The sequence below is a fragment of the Plectropomus leopardus genome, chromosome 18 (assembly GCF_026936395.1).
Source record: "Plectropomus leopardus strain MGB_pleo_1.0 chromosome 18, ASM2693639v1, whole genome shotgun sequence".
Lineage (NCBI taxonomy): Eukaryota > Metazoa > Chordata > Actinopteri > Perciformes > Serranidae > Plectropomus > Plectropomus leopardus.
In genome coordinates, this window is record NC_142193.1 from 28,390,104 (window position 1) to 28,417,813 (window position 27,710).

Genomic DNA, 27,710 nt, shown 5'->3' on the forward strand with positions numbered 1-27,710 from the left:
TGAATTTGTGCAGTTTGAGGGTTAATGGAAACCTGTCTAGTGATCTGATTAAAAAAAAATATATACATACATATATATTTATATGTATATATATATATATATATGAATGATTCAAGATCCAATTCCTAAAATGAATCCAAAACAATTAAACCCCCTGAGCCCAAGGACGGTCCCACCTGTTAGCTCCAACCTGATGAAATCCTGACAGCACTGAACGAGAGAGCTAAATGATTGGTCATTAAGAAGAGATAAACAATGTGCATCAGGCTCACTGCTGGGCAGCACGCGGTGTGTGTCATCAATTAATGGTGACTATTTGTCATGAGTTAATCATATTATCAATAACGACGGTTTAATATAAATGAAACCCATTATCAAAATGTCAGCCGTGTTTGAATGGATGCATAATAGTTTCATAGTGGATCAACTCTTCTCATGGCGGCTCTCTGTGCTTTTCTTTATTTATTTTAGATTAATAACAAAGCCAGAATAGATTAAGAAACAAGTCAGGCATTCAAGGGCCCACACAGGTAATGTCTATCATACATTATCAGACTTTGAAAAGACTGATGTCAGACGCATCAAAAGACAATGTCACATTTTAGTCGCACACAATAAGATTTTGCAAAGACTGGGGATCTCACAGGGTCACGATTTGCAAGACAACTAAATTTCTTTTGAGATTATTTCCCATCCTGCCCCTGGTGGAAAATGCTTTGCCAAAGTCCCTTAACCCTTTGAAACCCAAGCACACTGGCTTGATTGATTAATTCTCAAAAAACAAACAAACATGGAAGTTGAAAATGACCCACACATTAGAAAGAACAACAAATGACGTGACGGTGGAGAAGGTCTTGATAATAAATTTTTGTTGGAGGCTAAATTCATAGAAAGGCCAAATTTGTAATATTTAAACAGAATATGCTGTTTACATGACCTGCATCAAATTCAGAATATTGTTATATTTGGAATAAAAAGTAATTTTGATGTGCATGTAACTGTAGTCTATGTTCACATCATCGAACTTCCGTATTTGCATGAGCCAAGACGAAAAACTTCTGATAATTTTAAAGGTTTCTGATTTTGTTGAGATGAGAAACAGTTGACTGAGTTTTATTTACCACCTTGACCCAAATGATCCAGATCACCAGAAACCGTCACGACTGAGGTAAAACTCCTGATTTTATTCTAACACTGGAAACTTGACAGTGTAATGTTTTGAAAAAGTCATCTGGCGTAAGGCTGGCATACGGTGCGATAAGGTGACTTTCATGCGGCAGCTTGCACGGGTGAGTTTTGGACATCCTCAGCCAGCCTCCTCTTGGTAAATAAGGTTAAAAAAGAGGCAAAATTTATGTATCGTCCATGTACGCAAGCTGTGTTAATCAACAGCAGAGGGGGACGTTGGGGTGGAGGACGGACGGGCGTCCTGGCAAATAGTAAAATGGGCTGATGGATGGTTGCAAGGGCACCGGGGGAGACGGCGACGGAGAAAGAGATCTGCAAATGATTGTTCATAAACAGACAGATTGTGAAAAGAGAACAGGCAGAGACAGAAGGACAGATAAACAGACGTACAGACAGAGCAAAGGCCAACAAACAGAGACAGACAGAGCTTTAGACAGACAGATGGACAAACACGGCAAGGTGATAGACGCTTAGTCAGGCAGGATGGGAGCGCTATTCATCTGCTCCGTGAGTCATCACGTAGTGTGTGCTCTGTCTCTTGGAGTGTGTTCAAAACATGTACACTCTGTATACCCTCGCAGAATTATCCATCCCTGCCTGCTTTAGTGTTCTCCATCTGTCTGCCTCTAAACTTTTCACCAGTTCAACTCTCTTTTTCCTGACTCTGATTCCCTCCCTTCTTACCTCTCTGTTGTCACACTATAGAGCCGTCACGATGTCTCTTCTTTACGTCGCCTTGCATTTATTTTAAACAAAAACAACTGACTGCAGCATTATGCTGCTCCAGCGTGTGATTACAGACAGCATGCCGGCATTGTGGAAAATTAGAGTCACACGTGACAGTTTAACACAACAGTGTCGATTTCTAGTGTGAAGTGGTGGAATGTGACTAAGTACATTTATTTTACTTAAGTATTTTCTTTTCATGTCACTTGAGACTTTTACTCCAGACCACAATATTGTGCTTCACTACATTTATCTCACAGACTCACACAGATACGATTTGAGATTTTTGAGTTTGTAAAATATGACAAAATAAATGAAATATCTATTAGCCAATTGACTTAGAAAATGTAAATTGTATTAGAAAATGTAATGTATTTTGATTTTTTTTTTTCTTTTTTAAAAAAGAATTTCAAGTTTTTGCAGTGTTTTTTTTCTTTTCATATTTTTCTGTATTACGTACTTTTTTTTTTTTTTTTAGTTTTTTGGGAGGCTTTTTTAAATAATAATTTAAAGTTTTTGGAGTGTTTTTTTTTTTTTTTAGATTTTTTTGTATTGCGTATTTTTCTTTTTAAAGATCATTTTTGGGGCTTTTTTGCTGCAGCAAGGACACAGCTTTTTTAGATGGGGGCCTGCTCTACCAGATGAGCTAGTAGGTGCCTCTGCAGTAGGTACTTTTATTTTTAATATAAGTGAAATGGCAAAAATAAAAGTACCTAATGCAGGGATGCCCACTATCTCAAAGGCAGCATTAAAAGAAGCTTTTGTCCCCACACCTCCTCTGATCTTTCTCTCCTCTTCTCCTCCCTCCAGGTCTTCTCTCCGTCTCCTATGACGAGTGGGATTACGGCCTGGAGGCCAGCTGTCATGACGGTGTGGCCATCATCACGATGGCAACCTCCACCATGATGATGGACCGCGGACCTCACACCCTGCTGAAGTCTGAGTGCCACGGAGCTCCTGACAAGAAGACCCCCATCTCAGGCAACCCCAACGAAGTGCTCAGGTGGGTGACGACGGGCGCTCGATTCCGTCTTTTACTGTTACGAAAAAGTGCCAGACTCATAAGTTCAATACAACATGAGTTGTCAATCACATGTGATGGAAAGTTGGTAAACAGTGTAACAAGTTGGCTGCATATTCAGATAACTTCAGTGTTTGCAGTGGCTTTCTATTTAATTTAATCATAAAATATAAACATTTGATACTTGGGCAGATTGGCTTGATTTCTTCTTAAAACATGGGAAGAAAGCAATACGCAACTTAAAAAGAAATTATCCCAAAAATTAAATGAGTAAAAATTAAATTAGTAAAAATGAATAAATATATTATTATTATTATTATTATTATTATACATATATTATGTTATATGTATAATATAACATAATATTATTATTTATTATACATAAAAAAATAGGAAGGTAACTGATCATTTACCTCAAAAAAGAGCGAAAAAGGGAAATAATCAGAAAAAAGTGCTTAAAAATATATATTTATAATCAATTATATACTAAATATGTTGGATATTTTATTAATATTTCATGATGATATTTATATAATATTTTTTTTCCCAGCTTTTTGAAAAATATTTTTCTCCATGTACTAATTTCTTGCAGTTTGGGTGACATTTTTTGCCAAAATACTCAAAGTCTCAAAGGTTTAAGTACTTGTGTGGGGCGTCTGAACACAGCACAAGAAAAGTAATGTCGCAGGAACATTTTGACATTTTGGGAAACAGTCTTAGTGAGTAGGATGACAAGTTTTATACAATGCTGATATCTGTCTGATGAATATAAGGCTACGGTGACCGGCCAGAATGGACTGATACAGTCGATTGGATAACAGCTTGCCTGGCTCTGTCCACAGGTAACAAAATCTGCCTACCAGCACCTCCAAAGCTCACTAATTAACACGTTACATCCAGTTGCTAGGCAACCAGCGAGTCTCCAGAAGTTGCTGCTTCCAGCAAATAAACAGTCCGACACATAATCCCCTCTGGAAAACAGCAAACTGTTGCTTTTACACTTTGGTTTTTGTACAAATTAAACAAAGGAGATAAAACATGCTGTTCAGTGAGCTTTAGAGGAGCTGCCAGGCGGATTATATTACCTCCAGATTTAGCCAGGCAGTCTTTAAAAGGACAGTTCACGCCACAATCAAAAATACATATTCTTTCCCTTAGCTGTCGTGCTTTTTATCAAGCTAGATTGGAGTGTTGGAGCTATCAGCCAAAGAGATATCTGCCATCTCTCTAATATAAAGGAACATTATGGCACTCGGCTTGTGGTGCTCAAAAAGCCCAAAAATACTTGGAGAGGAGGCAGACATCTCTACTGCTGATATCTCCAACACTCTGCAAGACACACCAAAACAGTCTAGATTGATAAATAGCACCACAACTAAGGGTAAAAATATGTACTTTTAATTTTGGGGTGAACTGTCCCTTTAACCATTACGCCACTCAAGCACCTTGAACCTTAAATGTGATAAAATTATCAACGATTGTTGACCACCTGATCACAAAAAACGATCTCCTGAAAATTTCCAAGTGCATATGATTTTTAAGGGATGTCCTGATGTTTTTTGCTTAGGGATACAAAGGAGCTTTTGTTCTTTAAACTGGTGAAAGAGGTACTTAATGGGAAAAAGGCTGCTTTTTTAGGAGTCAGTTGGTTAGATCTTTCTTTTTGAACATGTAAAATAAAATAAAGATAAAATAAGATAAAAAAATCAAATATAAGCAAGAAAAAAAAAACACCAAAATACAAATTGGACAGACGGCAAGTGCGAGTGCTTTTCAGACGTATAAATACACAAAAGAAACCCACAAAATGGTAAGAAAAGTAATATTTTCACACTCATTTTCCTTACTGAACAGAAGATTTTAACTGTACACCTTTTGAATTCAACTTTCTCTCAGTCACAGAAGACTGATGAGGCTCAATTGCCTTGTTTACTCATCATAAAACACATAAAACAGAAAATAAAACTCAGCCAAATCGTCTTGGTTACTCTTGTAAGTAATCCAGTCAGCAAGTCCACTGTTCCGACAATCACCAGCTCCAGTTTGGTAAAAATAAATCCTTAATTCACCAACATAGATGTAAAAAAACATGCTGTTATTCCCAACTGTCTCTGTCAGCTCAGCTACCTGCACCATCAATAGACACTTGAGACTGAGCTCTGGTGGTGCGTGCTGTGCACTAATGCAATGAGTTTAGTACAGAAATAGGAATGCCTGTATTTAAAATGGTATTGAAAACAGGATTTCTGCATGCCCTGGTATACTGTTAATGCTGTGATACCACCCAAGCCTGCTTGGAAATCAATTAATCTACATCCAACTATCTATATCCATCTATAAAACTGGTAGTGGCACTCTCTAGTTTGCTTTCTCTGAAGTGAAGACTGCATTTTAATGTTCAACTTCCTGTTGAATGCTGCCACTTGTCTGCACTCTCCCTCTACTGGATTTTAAATCATTACAACATCTGTTGTTGTGAGAAACTCTGAGCGCACTGCAGGAATAATGTTGTTTTTCCTGCTTTGTGTGCAACAAAACGAGCTCACTGTTTGCCCTAAAGCAACCTGCACACATCCCATGGAAGCTCGCTCTGTGGCGCACAGCGTATAACAAAGTACAGAGGCCACGTGCCTCTGCAGTGCTCTCATTTGTTCACACTCATTTATTTACAATTACACTAATGCCTCCAAATTAATGTGGCGATGATTTATGAGCTAAAATGCCGTACACAGCAGCTTTAGAAGGTGCACAGGTTCAGGTGGTGGAACATCATCCTGGCATAGAGCAGCACAACCACGGATGCAGCAGATGCTGGCACACACATAAACACACACACACACACCTTCATCCTTTGCAAACTGTGATCATCCTCCTCCCCTCCATGTAATAATACCCTCCACACACAAACACCCCCTTCACATGCCCCTTCCTCAGGAAAATCCGACCCCACCCCCTCAGCTGTCCGTCTCAGCAGCAGGCCTTTTGAACTGGCTGTGAAGCGCAGCGTTCGGCGGCGCTTTGCTCTGCGCGCTGCCTAATTGGTCCCAATGGCGTTTGAGTCGACGAACAGTGGCCCCTGTCGTGTTGTGCTCCAGAGCTCAGCGCAGTATTATATTCAGGGGCAGCTTCACCCCTCTGCCACTCTGTGTGTCGGCTGGAGCTGCATGTGTGTGGGGATGTGTGTGTTTTTTTTGGTGGCTGTGAAGACCGCACGGTGTCGGGAACGTTACTTTAAAATATATTCCATTACAGGTTACTGAATACATGCCCTTAAATATAATTTGTCTGGGTCTGTCAAAAACAGACGACAGTGTCCTGGCTGTGCATCTCTTTTGCCACTGTCATATAGCAGTTTTTAAGAAAAAAATCTGCGTGCCTCATGAATTTTACACTTTGTCCTAACAGCGAGTGTTGCTCTCTGTCTGCAATGAAAGTACGTTAAGACAAGAGCAGCACTACGAAAAATGGAAAAGTCTTTTCTTTGCAAAACCACCAACAACAACCAAACACAATATAATATGCCAGTAGTTGGCGGTTTAACTTTGCAATGATGAAAAACACCAAAGGCATGCGTGAAATGTGACCGTGACGTCACCGTTTTCACAGGATCCGTGCGTTGCCAGTTTATACGGCAACAGAAGAAGTTGCAAAAGATTACACTCTGGAACCCAGTTTCAAAAGTTTGCATTTTCAGGCGCTGTTGTTGTGTGAACAAAAGGCCAAACCACAACAAAAGCTTAACATTTCATGTATGAACTGTTGCTGTGTAAATGGCCCCTATCTCTGTTAAATACTGCAGGCCAGGGTTGCAGCAGTATATCATCAAACCTCATAAAATGATATAAAAAAATACGGGTATCACATCATGTACAGTTGCTTGTCTACAGTATAAAAAACAAAATGCAACCAGATGGAGAATCCCACCTGCACGTGTGCACCTCCTTTTCTCCTCGACTGCCTGTTAAAGTTTTTACACATACTGGTATTATAAAAAAAGTTTAGTTTTAATTGTAATCAAGCATCTGTTCAACAAAAACAAAAAAAATCATTCCTTCAAGGTTCAAAGTGACTTGTAATACTAAAAATAAAAATAATTTTAGAAAAATATATAAAAGAAAAGGAAAGAATAGTCTGGTACTGTGAAAGTGTGATATTTCTGAGACGGTTATCATACTGGGAAAATCTCATACCATTGCAACCCTAATGTTGTGAAGTATGTGTGTGTTTGTGCTGAGGAGCCTGTCGGAGCGCCTCTGAGGACACCAGCCTGCTCGCTGCTGTAGAACAATCCTGTTTCCTTCTCCTGTTTTTTGAAAAGCAGCGCTCACACGCACAGACTGAACCCTCTCACACTGACTCTGGCTTGTATTTGGACGGAGCAGGACAGCAGCCTCCTGTAGAAACACAGCTTTCCTGCAGCGTATGAAAGCCACGGATCATTTTTTTTCGCTCTTGCTACGAGTTTAACTGCGTCCTACACTGAGGCAGCTTTGTTGTCCGTTCCAGGAAACTCTTCAGATGTCATTTCAGCCTCTGCCTGCGTGTTGGCTGCTCTCTGAAGCGCTGCGTTTGTTTTACGGCTGCTCTCTGCTTTGAGATAACAGGAGTTTATGCAGCTGCTGTTGCCCCAGAATACAATGCTGTTTTTGTGTTGCTGTGCTCCTCCGTGCTCCTCTCTGTTCTCCTCAGCTCTGCTGTGGTCGTCTCTCTGCTCCACCTGGCTCCCTCTGCGCTCCGCTGTCCTCCTCTGCCTTTTAGTCTTCTCCTTTGTTCTCTCCTGCTCTGCTTTTATACATCTGCTCTTTGTTCCACTTTTTCCTCTCCTCTCCTCTCCTCTCCTCGCCTCCCTTCTTTCCTTTTCTCCCCCTCATTTCCTATCCTCTTTTCTTCTCCTTCTCTACCTCTCTTACCTCCCTCACTTCCTCTCCTCCTTCCTCTCTTCTTCTCTTCTCCCGTGTTTCCCCTCCTCCTCTCATTTGTTTGTTTTTTCTCCTCTCCTCCTCTTCTCTCCTCCCTTGTTTACTCTCTTCTCATTTCTTCCTTGTTGCCTCTTTTTCTCTACTCCCTTATTTTTTCTCCTCTCCTTTTGTCCTCTCGCTTGATTCCTTCCCTCTCCTTCCTTGCCTCCTCTCCTCCCTTGATTCCCCTCATTTCCTCTCCTCCTTTTATCCTCTTCTCTTCTCCCCTTTCTTGTTTACTTTCTTTTTCTTTCCCTTCTTATGTCCTCTCCTCATCTTTCCTTCTCTTCTCTCTTCCCATTTCCTCTCCTTTTCTCTTCTCCTTCTCTCCCTTTCCCACTTGTTTCCTCCCTCATTCCTCCCTTGTCTCCAATTCTCTCATCCCTTATTTCCTTACCTCTTCTCTCCTACCTCTCTGCTCGTTTCACTTGTTTCCTTTCCTTTCCTCCCTTGTTTCCTCTCCTCTCCTCTCCTCTCCTCTCCTCCTCTCTGCGCTGCAGACCTGCAGTTTTATAATCAACTTAGCTGTGTTGATGATTAGATCAGTTGTGAGCGCTGCTAAGATCCTTCGCCCCGCGCTGCCTTAACTAAATTTGTTTGGTGATAACCTTTGTCTTCAAGTGTTCAATCAAGAGATTAGCATTTGGCCTACAGTCTATAGACCAGAAACTGAGTGAGCGGCCGGTCGCCCGGCTCGCTGGCTGCTCGGATGGCGGGATGGACGCTAAGTGAATCAGTGGAAGGATAGATGAAAGATGGGTGGAGAGTGAAGGGAACCTACACAATAAAAAAATGTCTTTTTTGTTATAAATCAGGTCACAATGATTATTAGCAGCTGAGAATGGCGTGTAACAAAGCCTGACCTCCAAAGAGATACAATGCCTTACAAAGGTATCCACCCTCCTTGGCGTTTTTCCTATTTTTTTCGTAACAACCTGCACAAAATAGACACCTTTGGTGAAATTAAATGAAAAAAAAACTGTTTTAAAGAAATTCTGTAAAATAAAAAACTTCTGTGTGCATATGTATTCACACCCTTTGCTATGAAGCCCCTAAAAAAGACCTGGTGCTACCAGTTACCTTCAAAAGTCACGTGATTTGTTAAATAAAGTCAGCCTGAATGCATACGAAAACATAGGCACATACCACTTTTAAGTTTTTTTATTTTACAGAATTTTTTAAAACAAAGAGGAGGACAGTTAAAATATTTTTACTTTGACCGGCAGTGCTGTCTAACGTTATTGTTGCCAGCTTATCGTCCTGCTCTTTTCTGCTAAAATAATATCTGGTTTGCTGTCTATCGTCTGCCTGATTCCATGTGAACGCAGCATTACACGCTCCTCCAGGAGATCCTGCCCACTCACCAATTACAAAGTTAAAGCGTTCAGGGTGCCGAGTGGGAAAGACAAAGGCGCCATTCTCCCTATTACAAGTCAGTATGCAGTCAAACTCATTTTGATGCTGTTATTTTGAGCTAAAAAGTTGCTTAATGTTGCCTTTTTATGCGGACGTTTTCTGTTTAATCCAGTCATGAATTCGATTTTTCAAATTACTTTGCAGTCTTTCCACGTACCTCCTTACAACAGACGTAACCCCTGAGGTACAAGTTCCCCTGGTTGGGAATCACTGATTTAAACAATGACGTTACCTTCAGCCTCTAAAAAAAAAAAATCACCAACTCACGAAGAGCAACTGTTTAACTGTCGAGTGAGTGTGACTCAGGAGCTGCTTGGCCTTTTTTCTGACTTCAGATTTAATCCGAGACAGACAGGAGATTCTTTTTTCCAGAGCAGACGCCATATTTGAGGTTTAAAAAAATATTCAGATTGACATTCTGAGGCAGCACAGCAGGCGGTGAAGGAAAGAGGACGCCACTTGTCGATTTTGCAGCCTGGTGAAACGCTGCATGTTAGGAGCAACATGCGAACAAAGCCAAATTTGAGGGACAGCTTTGGGACTCCGGAGCCGTGAATTCCAGCCTGATATTGAATTCTGGTCGGGATTGTGACTAATTGAGACGATCACTCTTGACTTTGTACTTTTGATCACACATCGCGCGTCTTTCAAGCTTTCAGATTACAGACGGGTCAGGTCAGTTAGAGCTGCGTGGAAATATGTAAATCACATCCAGTTTACATTTCATTCTGCTGCTGAGTGATGAAGAATTGCTGCATGGTCACGGTCATCTTCTTGACTCTATAAGCCACACATTATGCCGATCCCTCTCTGCTTAGCATTTCCTTGTCCGGCCCTTAGAGCTTCGCGAAGCGCCACGAGAGAAGGACGCGTCACTCCGCTAAGTAAATTAAGTCCACTGTAGCCAGCGCTGTGACATTCCAGCTAATGCTACAGCACGAGCCTGACAAATGAAGATAGCGGAGAGAAGAGAGCGAAGCACAGAGAGCAGAAAGACGAGGGAGAGATGGAACGAGAGACGGCTGCAGAGCAATACACAACAGTGTGGGAATCATGAGTTTGACAACAGTGGCCCTGACCTTGCCAGACGTGGACAGGTTCCAAATGAGCTCGGAGTTGGAAAGGTGTCAAGTGCTTTTAAGCTCTGTGGACATTTTTGAACTTCTGTGGCCCCAGCGAGGCTTTCAATGGAGTGTTTGTGTGTTTGCATGTGTGTGTGTTGTGTGCAGTACACTCCGGAGCAGCATTTTGACCCTATTGAGCTGAGGGATGAGTGTGTGCCAGCTCCACGGACAGCGCGTCCACCTGGGTGTTTGTGCATGTGTGTGTGTGTGTGCGTCTTGCTGTTTCCGACTGAGTCCTTAAAGGCGGGTTGAGTGTGTGTTTGTGGGGCAGGCCAGTGGGAGGTGTTAAAAAGGTACCTGTCTGTGATGAGGCTTGATTGGAACTAGGTCAGGACGCTCCTGCCCTCCTTCTCCTCGTTCTTCTCTCCTCTGTCGCTTCATTTTTATCACCGTCTCTGTCTCCACTAAATCTCTTTCTCTCTGGCAAGTTTATTCAGTTCAACTTTTCTTTGGTTTTATTTTATCTTGCATAATCTTTGCCTCTCCTTCGGTTTCTATTACACTCTTTCCTCTCTTTTTCTGCCCTTTACTGCTTCCTTGCCATTTTGAATGTCATCACTTTATCAAATGGGTGTTTGTGGTCATAGACATGGATTAGGGTCCAGCTATTAAACGTACGACAGTAAAACTTTGCTGTGGCTATGCTTCGTGTTTTCTACCAATAACATCTGGTTATGGTTTGGAAAAGATCTTTTTTTTTGGCTTAAAGTACCTGATTTTGGAGACACAGTTGCCACAAGATAGGCAACGATGGCTTGGTAAAAACTGCCTGCTTTTGGAAATGTGATCCCTGTTTGAAACGCAAGGACAGGTTGCTAAAAAGCACCCACATTTTGTGGCACAATCCCTTCTGGAAATGCTGTGACGATTTCCTAAAAAGGAATCATGTTTGATGGCACAGAAACGTCAGAATAAATGCAGCAAAGTCTCTGTAAAGAACACTGGTTTTGGTACAATCCCCACTGGAAATACAGTGACAGGTTGCTCAAAACCACCCATCATTGGTGGCACGATTTCCACTGGAAAAGCAGTGACGGCCCTAATAAAAACAAGCTCTGCTAGAAATGCAGCAGTAGCTTGGTAATGAACACCCTGCTTTTTGTGGCACAATCTGTGCTAAAAATGCAACAATGGCTGATTAAAAAAATGTTTTTTGTCGCTTCCCCTCCACTGGAAATGCAGTGATGGGCTGCTAAAAATACACCTACAGCATGGAAATGCAACAAAGTCTCGCTGACACAACCCCTGCTGGAAAAAACAAGTGATTTGGGTGCAGAAACAGCTAGAAACACAGCAATGTCTCTAAAAAAACAACAGTTTTTGTGGTTTGTTGTTCTTGATCAGTGGTCTGCATCCGCCACCCCCTCTACCTCCCAGAGACAAAGTCAGCTTATATACATGTCTCAGCACAACAACAAACACAGCTGTTTAATAGCTGATAACAGCAATCTAAAATTGCTAGTCCGTGTAGCAGAGGCCTTCAAACCTGTATCTGTAACTCTGATAAACACAGCCAATTCCTATTTAATACAGTGATAAAATTTGAACCGGGTGTCCTTGTTTCCTCAGTTCCTTCCTCTGCAGGCTGTTAAAACTCTTGATTCTTATAAGTGAAGTTTGCCCTTAAAGGCTTTTGAAGTTTTCTTCCAAAATGCTCGGAAATTAGAAAAACAAGAGAAGAATATGGCCTCAAGTGTTTTAACAAATCACTCTGAAATGTAGAGGATCCACTCTGTTCTGAGGGCTGCCATTTAAATTAATTTCATTATGATTTACTTTTAATTAAGTGCTGTCTGTCATTTGTCAAAAGTAAATCAAATGTTCTCAGCCGTCCCCTCCTCTCTGTACCTCTGTTCCTGTCTCGTCATCTCTCTGCTCTCTTCCCATTAGCACAATTTATTACACTGTTTACGCATTCATTTCCTGTGTCTGAATACACACAGACACCACTTAGATGCATACTGTACGTGTGCAACAAATTGACACCTTCCCTCACATTCACACTGTACACCCCGAGTGTTCATGCAGGAAAGCTGCAGTATTTTTTTTCTGCCATATGGGGCATGAAACGTTATTCTCCATATAGATCCTCTCCTCTACAGACCCAATAAGTACATTGCTGCACAGTAATTGCTAAGGAGTGTAATTCATGACTAATTCACATCAGGGTTAATTTATTAAAACTGACTTATCAATATTTCACACAACTCTTCCATTATTCACACCAGAACATGCGCTAAAACGTATCTGTGTCAGGCCATGTGGAGTTAGCATGGCAAGTGTTTGTCTGTGTGTGTGTGTGTGTGTGTGTGTGTGTGTGTGTGTCTGACACTGAGATGCTCTGATTTACAGGGGCAAGAATCCTCCAAATGAAAAGACAGAAAGTGAAGATTCACTGAAATGTCTGCAAAAATGCGAGGCATTTATTGGAGGGGAGATTGTTACAGTAGCGTCCGGTCAGTGTCACTCGCTTTTGTGGGGCAGGTGGAGACAGCTGCTGCTGCTGCTGCTGCTGCTGTCTGAATTTAAATTACCTGCTGTACTGTACGGCCGAGATACTCTGCTGTAGCTCGAGCTGGAAGCTGACGGGTTCAACAGGACATCAAAACAAGAGGTTTAGTGAGTGGATGTGGGTGTGTGTGTGTGTGTAGCATTTTGACCATGCATGTATTTAAACCTTTGAACCTTAAGCAAACTGGCTTGATATCTCTCAAAAGCATGAGATGAAAGCAATAGAAGAAGTGACCCAGAAATTATCAAAAAAATATTTAAAAAGTGCAAGAAAATAAGTGAAAATTTGTAAAAACAAAACAAGAAGACAAGAGACTAACAAAACAAAGGGAATGACCTGAAGAAAATGCTTTAAAAATTATAAAAATACATTTAAAATTATAAATATGATAAATTATCACTCTCTAGGCATTTTTCCTAGCTTAAAAAAAATCTAAATCTACAAATTTCTTGCGATTTGCCCATTGCCTTGTTCCCCATATTTCTCAGGGTCCAAAGGTTTAAATACCAGTGAAAGGCGTCTGAATGCACCACAAGAAAGATGATGTTGATTCACGTTTTAAAAAGTTTAAAGGCTAACTTCTGTATTTTCCAAGTCCGACCCTATTTTTTTCCATGTTTTTATGTCTAAGTGACTGACGGGAACAACAGTTTTTGAAATCTGTCCAGTAGTGAGTGAAATAAGCTCCAGTGTAGCCATTCAGGCATGTTCACACCGTCAATTTCTGTTCACTTAAAGTGTTTGTGTTTGCCACTAACAGGCTCAGATTGTTATTTTAGGCGTCTGACAGCATTATGGAAATTTTTCCTAAAGAGATAGACCTTTTTCTTAAAGAATAAGATCGTTTTGTTTAACCAGAAACAGCCCTGAAATTGCTATTGGGAAAATCACCAGATTCTATTTAAATAAACAGCAATTTTAGCGTGTATCGTGCCAGCATATTTTCACACCTAACTGGGTGAATTAAGGGTTTATGTCAACTAAACCAGGACTGCTGATTGTTTGAACAGTGAAAAGTGAAAACCAAGATGTTTTTTGTGAGTTTTATTTTGTTTCTGTTGTCTTTGAATGAAGTGTTTTACGTTGATAAAATTACTGTTTATTTAAATGGAGTCTGGTTGGTTTGCTGATAGTGATTTTTGAGCTGTTTCTGGTTATACGATCTCACGCTTTTTAAAAAGTTCTATTTCTATAGGTATAGTTAGAATTTATTTATTTATTTTTTGAAAAAATTCTCCATATGGTGTTAACTAAAAATATTTTTTATCTTTTTTTACACACTGGCATCATAATGCGTACCAGGATTAGGTGTATGCAGGCATGCATGTGTGAGTGGTGGTGATACAGGAAGTTCAGAGGAGGTGACAGAAAAGCTGATGTGGTCACATTGATGCAAAAAAAGAAAAAACACAGCAGTCACAGTGTGATGGCAGGAGAGGAAAGAGAGCGATGCAGTCTAGTAGTAATGTGTCCATCCCTCCCTCTTTTTCTTTGAATCCCACCTCTCTCTCTCTTTCTCTCTCTCTCTCTCTTTCTCTCTTTTCCCCCTCCCACCCTCTGCGAGATTACCGTTACCATAGTAACACAGCAGATTGGCTTGGAACTCACAGTGGTTGTGGGTGCCATGGCAACACACATATGCTTGTTTCACTCTGTTACTGCCGTGTGTAGTATACACACACACACACATACACAAATACCTTAGACACACACACACACACACATTGTTGCACGTAACAATAGCTTGCTTGGTAAAGATTAAAGAGGGCGCAGCGTCGTGTCATTTTGTAAATGGCTTATGATTTATGCAGCAGATTCTGTGCACTTTGTATCGGTGCCAGGGCTCTACAGGATGGGGCGGTTAGCCGGACACATGGGGCCGCATGAGACGCTTCTGCTGCTCATCACAGCCCATTCAAAATATCAATATTTAATACAGGAAATAGAATAAGGTAGGTGGCATTAGAGTAATTGCTGGATTATTGCATAAATCACTCCATTATGGAGAACATAGGACCTGCACGGATACGTGGAAGATACAAAGGAACAAAGAAAACACATTTAAAGGGATACTTTGCTGATTTTCAACCAGCTTTGTACAGAGCTGCACAATTATGGCTAAATGATTATAACAGTTATTTTGATCAATATTGAGATCGGGATAATTTACAAGGATTATAAATAAACTTGGTGTTTTTTGATATAACAGCTTCAGATTCCTTCTGGTAAATGCCGTTTATGGCAACATAAAGCTATGAAAATACTCTTAATACAGCGTAGACTTAGCCTGATATTGACTTTTTTCTTTTAGGTGGCTTAAAAATAATCAGTGAAGGCAGAGTTTCCTCAGAGCAGTTTGATTTTATGTTATATGTACGTGATGCAGCGGTTTTCTACCCAGAAGTGAAAGTTTAGTCTATAAGCCTACAGCCTTTTTTTCAGTGGCAATGATTCAGCACTGTTGTGAAGTTGATGCTGGAGAAGGACGAGGATTAACAGTAACAGCACGGTAACATTAACAATGTCAGTCTTCCTGGCCTTCATGCATTCATCGTACTGCAGATTGTTTTGTTTTTTAGGTGATTGAACAAGTTAGTTGTGTTGCTCTGCAGTGCAGACACAAGTCTCATGTATTCTTTGCATACAGTTTGTTCTCTTCTGTGTCCAAATGGTTTTTCCTGCCTGCAGTGGCAACGCTCAGGAGAGTTTTTCACAGGCTGCCGCTGCAGGGTGCACACAGTGGCATGACAGCTCTTCAAAAGTGGAGGCTGCTGTTAGTTTAGGAAGCGCTGATTTGATATGCAGCAATGTTTTCTACAAGCGGAGCATGCATTTTAAATGTCAGTGTTGCAGTCAATCATGTTTGTTTAACCCCCAGGAACTGTTTGATGCATTTCACAAGCTTTTCATTCTTCATTTTTTTTGTTAATTTTGGCTGTGTTCGAGCATATGGCATCAATTCTGGCAAGAGTGTGTAGTTTTGTTTATTCTTGGAATTCCAGTTCAGCTCCTACTATAAGTCTAAAATACACTGTGGAAACAAAAATTGTTACATTCATGCTATTAAGTGCAAAAGATGCACCATTGAAACACATTTAAACTGCAATTTTTGATCCCACAGTCATCAAAGCATAAAAACCATCACAATCAATGTTGCTGCATATCATTAACATATCCCAGACTGTGATAATCAAGAATAATAATCTGCTTTGCATGTAGTATACTAAATATAATTCTTTTTCTTCATCTAAAAACATAGTGGCATAATGACAAAAAACGGGCATCAAAGGGTTTAAAATTCTGAAAATTAATGAATATCTGCTATTCTTAAACTTGTGCTCACAGCGATACGAGTGTGTGTAATATTAAAGAGTCACTTGTTGGAAGCCAAAATCGTGATTAATATGAATACGTGTACAGCTGTAGCTTTGTATCAGAACATTGTGGGTAGTATGTGTAAATGGTCGTGTAGCAATAATTTAAAAAGTATTTGCATCTTTCTGCTGCAGAGAAAGACCAGTTTTATTTAAAGTCCATCTCTCCAGCAGTGAAATGCTTCTTTGAGATGGAGCTGCAGTGAGCTTCATCTCTCTCTCCTGCAGGAAAACGTTGGTTCAAGACAAACTGGTTCTGCTGGTGATCATCTGACCCAGTCTGCTGTTTACAGACCCCATCAGCGCACTGGCACTGAGCCAAGACTTTAAACACAGGCACCTTTTTCTGTTATTTATATATTCATCTTCATATATATGGTGTGCACGGTTTTGAGGCAGTGTTACCATGGAAACAGTCAGAGAGAGAGAGAGAGAGAAAGAGAGAGAGTAAAGGATGAGGGAGTGAAAGAGTTAATAGATTCTGTACTTGTGTGTGTGTGTGTGTGTGTGTGTGTGTGTGTGTGTGTGTGTGTGTGTGTGTGTGTGTGTGTGGGATGACAGTGAAGTGATTTGAGTTCACCTGACATAAACATTCCTGTTCTCATATACACACTTACACACTCCCACGCACATGCACCATAATCACTGCTAGAGAATACAGTGTTGAGTTGCTGTGTGTGTGTGTGTGTGTGTGTGTGTGTGTGTATGTATGTGTGTGTGTGTGTGTGTGTGTGTGTTGTGTTCAGTTGAAGGGAGGTGAAATGATTTCACCTGACAGAAACAATGCTGCTTTCTCTCGGTTTCTCTTTCTCCACCACACAAACACACTGACTGCAGCAGACACACACTCACACACTAACACACATACGAACACACATACGAACACACACACTAACACAGTGATCTGACGAGCTGCTGTTGGTGTGTTACATTGTACTTTTTTCACGTTAAATTTAAGGTCAGACATAAACTGCATTGCATATTTTTGTGCTTCCTCTTTCGTCCCTCTGTCTCGCAGAGCTGTTCTATGATTTCTCAGAGGGACACAACAAGACGGAGACAACAAGTGGAGAAATTTGTCAGTTTAGTTTCATGGTGATGTGACCAAATCTTGAACATTTTCAATGATTTTTCTAGTCATATATTTGTCCAGATAGATATGACAAAAATACATATAGATCTTTGATTTTGAAAAATTTTCTTTTTTTTTTGGTTTTATTAAGTGCAATTTCAGCAACATCAACTCAACATGTTTATACAAATTTAATTACAGTCCGAGTAAGGACTTCGATATTTAGGTGACACTTGAGTTCCTATATATGACGGCATATTAGGGCCACTGTATTTAAAAAACAAAAAAACGAAGGGCAATATTCTGTGTTAAAAAATTTGATAAATGTTACAAATTTGCAAGGAAAAAAGCTGAATGCTCTCTGAGTTTATAGTCGCAACTTTGTGAGAAAAAAATATCTGAGACAAAAAGGAAAAAGGCTGAATACTCTCTGAGTTTATAAAGTTGCACTTTTCTGAGTTTTGTTTTGTTTTTTGGAGGTCAAAGAACCACGTCACTTCACTTTCGATCAACCTCATCATGTATTTTTCTCACTTTTATTCCCACAAATTTGCGACTTCATAAATTCAGAATAGCTGAGTGTTTTTTCTCACAAATTTGTGACCTTCATAATTGTTTGTGTTATTGTTTGCGAGCACAACGTAAATATCATTTATTCTCTCAACACTGGGTTTTGTAGTTCATGTGCAAACTGGCTTGAATCTGTCCTTTCTGTCTTCCAGTTTCCCTTTTTGAATGACAAAAACACTCTACCACGTCTTATTTGTATGGAGCGCTAATTCTTCTCACGCAGGCGCACAACATAACGTGCTAGATGGCTGCTGGCTGTCGTCTTTGTGGTGTGTTTAAGTGTAACATTTTGGCCGAGACACAGGCAGCGTGAGACGATGCAACAGTCGTCCTTTGCCGCCTCTAGTTCTTTGATGTCTGCGCCTTAAAGCTCTAATTCACACGTTAATATGTTGTCTTTTTAATCTGTACAAAACACAAAGTGTAAAAAACAAAAAGGGGTTGTGAACTACAGTATTTCTTGGCCGTGACTAATAAATAAATTCCTCGAATCTCAGCTGGTTGCCTGGAAACGGCTCCCAGCCAAGAAAAAGTTCAGCACATCTCTCCCAGTAAAAATGCCAGTTGGCGTTTTTACACTTGGACAAATTAAACAAATAAAGTGTTAGCTGTAGAGGCGCTGGCAGGTGCATTTTGTTATGGTTCAACAGAGCCAAGCTAGCTGTTTCCCCCTGTTTCCAGTCTTTGTGCTAAGCTAAGCTAACCAGCAGCTGGCTGTGGATTCATATTTGATGGACAGATTTTAGAGTGGTATCAGTCTTCTCGTTTTAAGTGTATTTTCAAAATGCAGAACTATTCCTTTACATCAATGACACAGCGAACCTGGGATGATTGCAAAGATAATTTTCTGACATTAATTTTCTTCATCTTATAATCGTCACTTCTGTCTGAGTGTCTGTCTGCAGCTGATGACTAATGTATGTTCGTCTGTTTGTGAAAACCCCGCTCAGACATTGGCTGATAGCTGTTTCCTGGCAGATGATGAATTTGTGTAATGTCTGTCTGAAAAGATAAATGCTCAAAAGATAAACTGACATACCATGAAACTTTAATGTTTGGGAAATTGAGTCATCCAACAAGGAATGATGTAGATGTATAGAGCAAATAAAACATTTGAGAGCCGCTGCTGACAGAGATATTTTTCAGGTGGTGATGTATATGTCTCAATGAGCCTCTTTCCCTCTTTTTTTCTCGATGTTTTCCTCTACAGGTACCTGATGAATGTGACGTTTGAGGGGCGTAATCTGTCGTTCAGCGAGGACGGATACCAGATGCACCCCAAGCTGGTCATCATTCTGCTCAACAAGGAGAGACAGTGGGAGAGGGTGAGAGACACAGGAGAGAGACGAAGTGTGTGTGTGTGTGTGTGTGCGTGCGTGCGTGCATGTGTATGTCTACATTCATCTGTACCCTGTAAGTACAGTACCTGATTGGTCCACAGGTATCTGTCTGCTATCTGCATCTCATCTCTTATCATCTGATTTTTACTTTTTAAGCATTTTAAGCCTTAAGCTTTATAGGCGCCGCTCTGATTAGATATTATCAAGTCGGCGAAGGTGCCTTTGAGCAACGCGCCGCAGCACCGACTCCAGAGTGATGATGAAGTGAAAATGCTTAAATTTTTATTTTTAAAGTTTGGGAAGGTTTTACATACTACTAGGGCGGGTTGGTATGGCTTATAAATAATATCATGATATTTTAATGCTATATTATGATACAAAAAATATAACTTCATATTTTGAACTTTTCTCTGAACCCATGTAGACTAATAAAACACTAAACTACTAAATATAATATAATCACAATTAAGTTAAATAAAGTACTGTTGTAGTTAAGGTAGTAAAGTACTGTTAAAATAAAGGTAAATAAATTACTGTTAAAATAAAGGTAAATAAAGTACTATTGGGTTGATTTATCTCAAAATCTTGGAGAGAAGGCAATGAGCTACTTAACAACACATGACCCAAAAACTAGCAATAAAAACCTAAAAAAAACATAAATAAAAAAAGAGCAAAACCAATATATATATATATATATATATATATATATATATATATATATATATAATTTTATTTTATTTTAAATTCTATTTAATTTTTTTTATTTTCCCTAGTTAAGGTTAATGTGAACTGAAACAAATGAATCTAAGGGGATCATGTACATAGTGTAAACAAAAAAAAGCTTTATGAGACATGATTTTCAGACAGGAAGAATAAAATATGCATGCATTTTCCTGCACATTGCTCTTACAGTGTTGCGCGTCGCCTGGCTGCACAATCAGCTGCTGCCACTGAAAATGATCTCTGCAACAGTCAGACCTGCAGCTCCTCAGACATTACGAGGAAGACAGAACTTGTGGTTGGATTTGCCTAAAGCCGCCCTGCAGCCAGTGCTACTTCCTGTTTAACGATTAACGTTCTTTCTCAAACAGAGATTTAGGTTGTGCTTATTAATCAGACGATATTTATTTCCGTGGCAACCAGATCACGTGCAGCAGCTTGGAAAACAGTGACGTAGTGGTTGTTTGAAAATACCAAAGCTGCTGGGTCACTTAGTCTGCAAGGTGTCTCGGTTTTGACTCGTGATGCAGTTCTGTTTTGTGAAATCCAAATACTCACGAGATTCATTTTAAATAAATTAATATATATATATATATATATATATATATATATATAGAGAGAGAGAGAGAGAGTGAGACTATGACATAAAGCTGTTTATGATATTAATGACAGAGCACATGCACAAGCATTGAGGATGATGTATGACCTGCAGCTTCCACTAACTCTATGTTTTCTTTGAAAAACATGGGGAGGAGGCAATGAGCAATGGAAAAAGAAATGACCCAAACATTTGCAAGAAATCATTTTAAAAAATTACCTGAAAATTAGAGAAAATGAAAGAAAAAGAAAGTTAAGAACAAACAAATGACCTGGGAAAAGTGCTTAAAAATTAAAATAATGTAACATAATTGTTATAAATATAGTTTTTTTCCCCTAGACATTTTCTTATCTTTTTAAAGATAATTTTCTAATTTTTTGCAATTTGTGAAACACTTTTTACCTAGGTGCTCATTACCTTTTCCCATGTTTTAAAAAAAAGTCAAACTAATTTGCCTCAATTTGTTTGAAAGCAGCACAAGAAAAAGTGATGTCTTTCCAGGTTTTTGAAGGGTGAAATTGTGCCTTGCCAAAAAACAGCATATAGGCCGTAGTCTTGGCATGTTTGGCAGTCTAGTGAGACTGCAGCGAGTTACGGTTTTAGGATCCCAGGTGGAGTTGGTAGCAGAGCCACGGTGCTGTTGACTTCAGAGGCCTCGTGTATCAAAGCATGTGCAGAGGAAGCTCATGTTTGCTGAGAAACTTTCTGCTAAAACAAGAAAGTTAGTTCCACCAAACACGCGTACTCACACCGTCGTGCAAAAAACAGAGACGGAGCTCACCTGTTCTACACCCACCTGCTTGTGCACGTTCAGGCTCTTTAACATACAGCAATGTGCCAGAATGCCAAATAAGGTCAAACTCATCCCTTTGAGTCTCAGTAGAGTTACATGTTGTGGACAAAAAAGATAAAGACAGAAAACATCACAGACAGTGAAGCTCAGATACTTCAGCATCCTGGGAGTAAATGTGTTGGAAAGCTTCCCAGAATTAGGCACACAAGTCTCATTTTGTGTGTGTTCTGAAATTAATACTAGTCTTATTAGAGTTTATTTTGTGTTTTATCTTTCTAATGTTACCAAAAGCAACTTTAACCAACGTTCACATTCACTGTGTCCCGCTGTCAGCAGACTGTACAGTTGCCACGAATGTTGAAATTCGCCATAAAAACCAGAAATATTATTTATACCAGGCTGTAAACATGTTAATTGCTGCTGTAAAGTTTGGCATTTTAACATGACAGTTTATGGGGATTTACTCGCTTTTGGAGTCAGCCTCAAGTGGACGTTAGCGTAAGTGCAGTTTTTGGCATTTTTGCGTCATTTTTTGGCCCCCGTGTTTGAACCTTGTGAATGTGCTGTGCGGTGAATGTGTGACTCAGATGGATCAAAACCAAACTTCAGTCAAACTTCAGATGTGCTGGTTATTCTCTAAACAAAAAAAAAGGTTAAAATCTCTGTGGAGATGGAGAAATAGATGGACATTCTCAGAGCATGAGTGGACGAGAAGGTGTCGGTGGTGCAGACGGGACAACAGCGATCCTGAGTCATACTCCGAACCAAAAACCTAACATGAACTTGATGCTTGATGCCACCTGCAAAGTCACCAGCCTGCGTCTGTGTTTCCTTCTGCTCGCCCTCCATTGTGTCTGTGTCCTGCAGTCTGACTCCTTTGACTCTCCCTATTCTTTATTCTCAGTGTTTCTCTCTTTCTTCTGCCTCTCTAATCTATATTCTGTCCTCTGATCAGAGAACAAGGTGAATCGCTCCCCTTCTGTCTCCCTCTCTCTCTCTTTCTCCCCTCGCAGTCTGCACCACCCCTTCTCTTTCCTTCCCTCCTCCTCCTCCTCCTCTTGCTCCCTCACTCATGTTTAATTCTTAGCTTGACTTCCAGCTGAACCACTTTTCTTGGATCCTAATGAGTTCCAGCTCCTACAACCACGTTTCCACTGCACCTTTGAAGTACTGTGAAGACTCTGTAGTGTCCAGTCCAGTTTACTCCCCTCCGGGATGATTTTTAACCCCTTTCTCTCCACCTTCTCTCTCCTGTTCTCTCCATCTCTGTCTATCCTCATCATTCACTCACTCCTTATTTGTCCAGGCAGCATTGTGCTCCAGAGAGACACAGCCGCAGCCTGCCCTCTTCAAGCAGCCGTGGCAAGTTTGTGCTCCCTGGAGTGCAACGTGTGTCTGTACATCCTATATTTGACAAACCAGTACAGCAGTGATACTCAACTTATGGCCCTCGGGCCAAACATGGCCCCACGTAGGGTGCCTGTTGGCCCCCTAACCATTTTTTAATTCACAATAAAAGTAAAATGTTTGACACTTGGAATTGTTTTTATATTTTTAGTATACATAAGGTGCTGGAGTGCTTAAAAATGCATCAAAGTAGAGCTTGTTTATTTAAAAAAAGTGTTAGAGGAGGATCCCACACAACCCGGACAGAGGTCCTAACTGAACCCCTAATGTCCTAAAGTTGTAGAAAGAAGACCAAGGAATTTCTTTAAATCTTAGAAATGTCCCAGAAATGTCCTTAAATGCTTCAAATGTTGTGAAATCCTTAGAATGTCCGACAAATGTCCCAAAATCCTAGAAATGTCTGAGAAATCATAGAGACATGCTGAAATTCCAGAAAGGTCCTTAAATCCTAGAAATTTCCCTAAATCATAGGAAAATGCTATAATCCTATAATCCTAAAATCCTAGAAACATCATAGAATTGTAGAAAAGTCCTAGAGCTGTTCTTTAAATGTCTTAAAATCCTAGAAATGTCCCAGAAACGTCATAAAATCCTGGAAATGTTCTAAAATTCTAGAAATGTCCTGATATACTAGAAGTGTTCATTTCTGCTGCGACTGGCCCCTGGCCTCCTGTCATTTTGTAAAAGTGGCCCCCAAACAAGTCGAGTTGAGTGTCCCTGCTCCACACACTGGTGTCTCAGCTTCCTGTCCTGCCCTCTCTCCCATCACACTGTGTCCAATTAGCTGATGATCCGTATCCATTTCCACCCACACCCTTCTCTCCATGAAAGTGGCCGAGTGGGCACTTCTCAGGAAGGGCACAGGCAGGTATGGCTGCACGTGAGCAGCATCCGGTGGGAAATTTACTAATTGATGATGAATTTCAGTGGAGTAGAGCCACAGGGGCTGAAGGGCCCTCCAGACGTACAGCTGGACTCTCCTCTGCAGAAGAGCCAGCATTTTGCATGTGAAAGAGCTCAATCTCCGGCTTTCTCTCTCTGTGTCACGTCAACGCTCACTTGACCCTTTCTCTCTGCAAATTTCTCATCTCCCTCTTTTTCTCCGTTTAATCTCTCCATCCGGCTGTGTCCCCACCCTCTCCTCTTGATCTGAATTCTGCTCTTTCCCCCGTTTCAGTCTCGTCCTTCCCGTTAACCTTGTTCTCATTCTCCGCTCTCGGTCCCAGTCCTCTCCTCCTCCGTCTCCTCTCCTCTCACTAACTTTCTACGTCACCGTGTTTTATATTTTATCACCAGTCGTTAAATTCTGCTGTTCATTTGCTGCCTCATCGTCGTTTTATTGACAGATGGACTGATCACAGTTAAGCCCAGATAACAAAAGATGAGGCGATAAAAGCCAAATCAGAGTGAGATGTTTTTTTTGTAACAAGCGTTCAAAGTTTACATTGCTTTTTATCTCCGCCAGGCACAACCCTGGAGGGGATCATGCGTGTGGTTGTGTGTGGAAGTGCGTGAGTGTGTGTTTATGTCTGTCCGCAGCTAATCACTGGACCAATCAGTCAGTATTTTGTGTGCATATAAATGATGCTCAAGGACCTCTCATGGTTGCAGTGATTTACAATTGTTAAAAAACTTATTTTATTGAGTGTTATTCCATGGTTTACTGCTCACTCCTCTTAACTGGCCAGCATGGGCTGCAAGTTTTTCTGGAAATTGGCTCAGCTAAAGACAAGCAGTCATACGCTAATTGGACTGGGAAACGCCACAAAGCGCGTTGATTTTCCATGGACCGCTGTCTGCTTCCTTTCTGCGCCGATGTTGAGCAATCATACAGTTTACACTGGATGCACCAAAAATCTGCAGCGATTCTTTTCCACAATCAAATCTGAGTACTCTATTATGAACAATGTAAAGGACACATGTATTAGGCTACTGATCCTATTATGATAAATGATAAAATACGCATCTAGTGATTCCACAATGTTTGTCAGTAGTGTCTAAACAGAAAGGGAGAAAGATGAGCAGACACACACAGACAGACACGCACACAGCCAGAGACACACAAGCAAGCAGGGACAGAGCTCTTTGAGTGATTAGAAACAAGCAGAGAAGAAGAATTACTTCTGATCGATGCAGTGAAATGCGCTCCTGGTGTGAACAGCCAGGCAGCAATAAGCATATCAGGGTGCTTCTGTGTCCAGTGTGAACCCAGAGGTACCATCTGTTGCCGGCCACATTTTTATATTGACCTTCGTCATTCGTCTGTGGCTCAAACACCCATAAAAAAGTTGGTCTCATTTTTAAACCAGAGCATCTGCAGATTGCAGATGATAAGAGATGAATTAGTCCCCTGATTTTGTTATCATCGTAGCTATCTTCACTGTAAGGGAGTCGGGAGGGACAATGCCTCCGAGTGCAACTTTCCACAATCCGACTAAAAGGTTTTGCTCAGTCTGGTGCTCAGTTTAATGTTTACTCAACAAGACTGTTTCAGAGGCAAACAATTTCGCGTGCTTGATTTTGTAGACTTGCACATTTGCTTGATTTGGTCATTTTTCCATAATATTTGTGCTTCTGTCATTAGTAAGTAAGCAGGCTTCATAGTTAAATGGGTTTTTGTGTATTTTAATTGTGTTTGATGTTTTTCTACTTTGTTGTGCTGTAGCCTCCAGACAAAGTTAATACCTTTCAAAGTCCAGTTATGCTACAGCTCTGTAAAAAATAGACAAGCCACGTATTTTTCTTTGCCAATGAAACATTTGTGCTGAAATCACAAAATTGTTAAGAGTGGCTGCAGTCTTCTCAGGTCGTCCCTTGGCCACCTTGGTGATGTGTTTCAACAGTTTACAAAAGCCGAATTGGGGTTATTTTTGATGGACTGGACTCATGGCAGTGTGGAGTTCATTTTTTGATTTTTATGTATTTATATTTGCACTGTTACATTTATTAGCCTTGCCAGACTGTGAGTCTCTCTGGTTGGTTAACTTGCTGGTAAAACATGAAGAATGCAGTTCTTGACCAAAAAAGACATTTAAGGCAATCTGACTGTCTTGTGTTTGCTGTGTGTCTCTGCAGGTGGGTAAATGGGAGAATGGCTCCCTCTCCATGAAGTACCACGTGTGGCCTCGCTATGAACTGTATGGGGGGGCAGCGACCAGGGAGGATGACCACCTGTCCATCGTGACGCTGGAGGAGGCTCCGTTCGTCATCGTGGAAGACGTGGATCCGCTCAGCGGGACCTGCATGCGGAACACTGTGCCCTGCCGCAAACAGATCAAAACACTGTGAGGATCACACGTCAGATACTCCAAATCAGAGACAAAGACGGGCAGCACCGAATAGTTCAAAACGTCATTCATAACTGAGGGTGCTCCTGGCTAAAAATATATATAATCAAATCTGATTCAGCAGGTGTTGCCTGTCTTTAACTGGCAGTCACCTGTATTAACAGGGGCAGTTTAAAATCCTTGAGAACCTGAGCAAATTGGCTCTATTTCTTTGAAAAATGTGGGCAGAAGCCAATGAGCAACTTAAAAAGAAGAAATTAGTTAAACACTGCAAAAAAATTACCAAAATTACGGCCAAAAAAATACAAAGAAATGACATGAAAAAGTGCTTATTAATAATAATAATAGTAATAATAATAGTAATAATAATAATGACAATAATAATAATAAATAATAAATAAATAAATATGTAATTCTGATAATTATAAATATGTTTTAGGGTATTTATTACTAGCTTTTTAAAGATTAATTTCCTAATCTACAAAATCTGTTGATTTATTTTAAAAGGTCTAACTCTTTTAATCTGATGTATGACTTAAATTGAATTGAGGATTTATTTTTTTTTTGGATTTGACATCATACATATGACAACAGATATTCAAATCTTCAACAGAAAACCTCAAAAGAAGCTTTGAATGTTAAAAAAAACTGCATTTGGTCCAGCCCTGTAGAATCTGGAGTAAAATATCAGAGAAACAGAAGCAAAGACGCATATCAAGAAGAAACATACATTTCTGATTAATGATGTTAGTGTGAACATTTAATTCCCACACAAAGAGACTCGCAGATCTAGCCACTGAAGAACTGACCAAAGCAGAGATGAAAAGATAAAACAACTGCCCAAATTTTGCCAGCGAATGATGTTAATTTCCCACGACAGCTTTGCAGAGCCAGTGGCAGAATCAGTTCACACTTCATCGGTGTGAGAGTGACAGTGCCAGATACACCAAATCACGACCGCAATTAAAAATTCATGCCAGTTCAGGCACAAGCACACATTTGATTAAATAATTATCTGTCTATCTACCTGTTTGTCTGCCCACGCAGCAATCAGACCAAGGATTCAGGGATCTACATAAAGCGTTGCTGTAAGGGATTCTGCATCGACATCCTGAAGAAGATTGCCAAGTCGGTCAAGTTCACCTACGATCTTTACCTGGTCACGAACGGCAAACACGGCAAGAAGATCAACGGGACGTGGAACGGCATGGTGGGAGAGGTGAGGAGATCATTTGTGTCTGAAAGCTTTGATATTCACTTTTTCATTTTGTGAAAAGCTGCAAGATTCAGCAGGTCATCACTTTACCTTTTTGTGCACGTCGTGGTCATAAATGATCTGGAGGTCTCAAAGCGTGCAAATGAAAATTGCACCTGATTCACACTTTGCAACAACATCTTATCATTGTCGATGTTACTGCTGTTTCAAAGGTGGCGTTGAGACATTTGGGCCATCAGAGCGGTAAAATAAGTTGCAGAAAGACATATTTGGCCACAATTCAGGGAAGGAAATGACTTCTTTCCCTCCATTTGAGGCAGAAAATGCTGCGATTACAAAACAGGCTCAGAGCAGTCGGCTTTGGCGCAGAAGTGAAAATTGAAATGTT

The 27,710-nt window shown here is 40.4% G+C and overlaps 1 protein-coding gene across 3 annotated transcripts in view; it reads left to right on the forward strand.

Moving 5' to 3' along the window:
• The window catches only part of grin2ba (glutamate receptor, ionotropic, N-methyl D-aspartate 2B, genome duplicate a), a 187,568-nt gene that overhangs the window by 123,475 nt on the left and 36,383 nt on the right, over positions 1-27,710 (forward strand). For all 3 annotated transcript variants that reach the window (XM_088069433.1, XM_088069432.1, XM_088069434.1), the window contains 4 exons: positions 2,725-2,917; positions 19,172-19,286; positions 25,895-26,103; positions 27,154-27,325. In XM_088069433.1, coding sequence (XP_087925559.1) covers positions 2,725-2,917; positions 19,172-19,286; positions 25,895-26,103; positions 27,154-27,325 — 689 coding nt within the window. The remainder of the gene's footprint in view (positions 1-2,724; positions 2,918-19,171; positions 19,287-25,894; positions 26,104-27,153; positions 27,326-27,710) is intronic.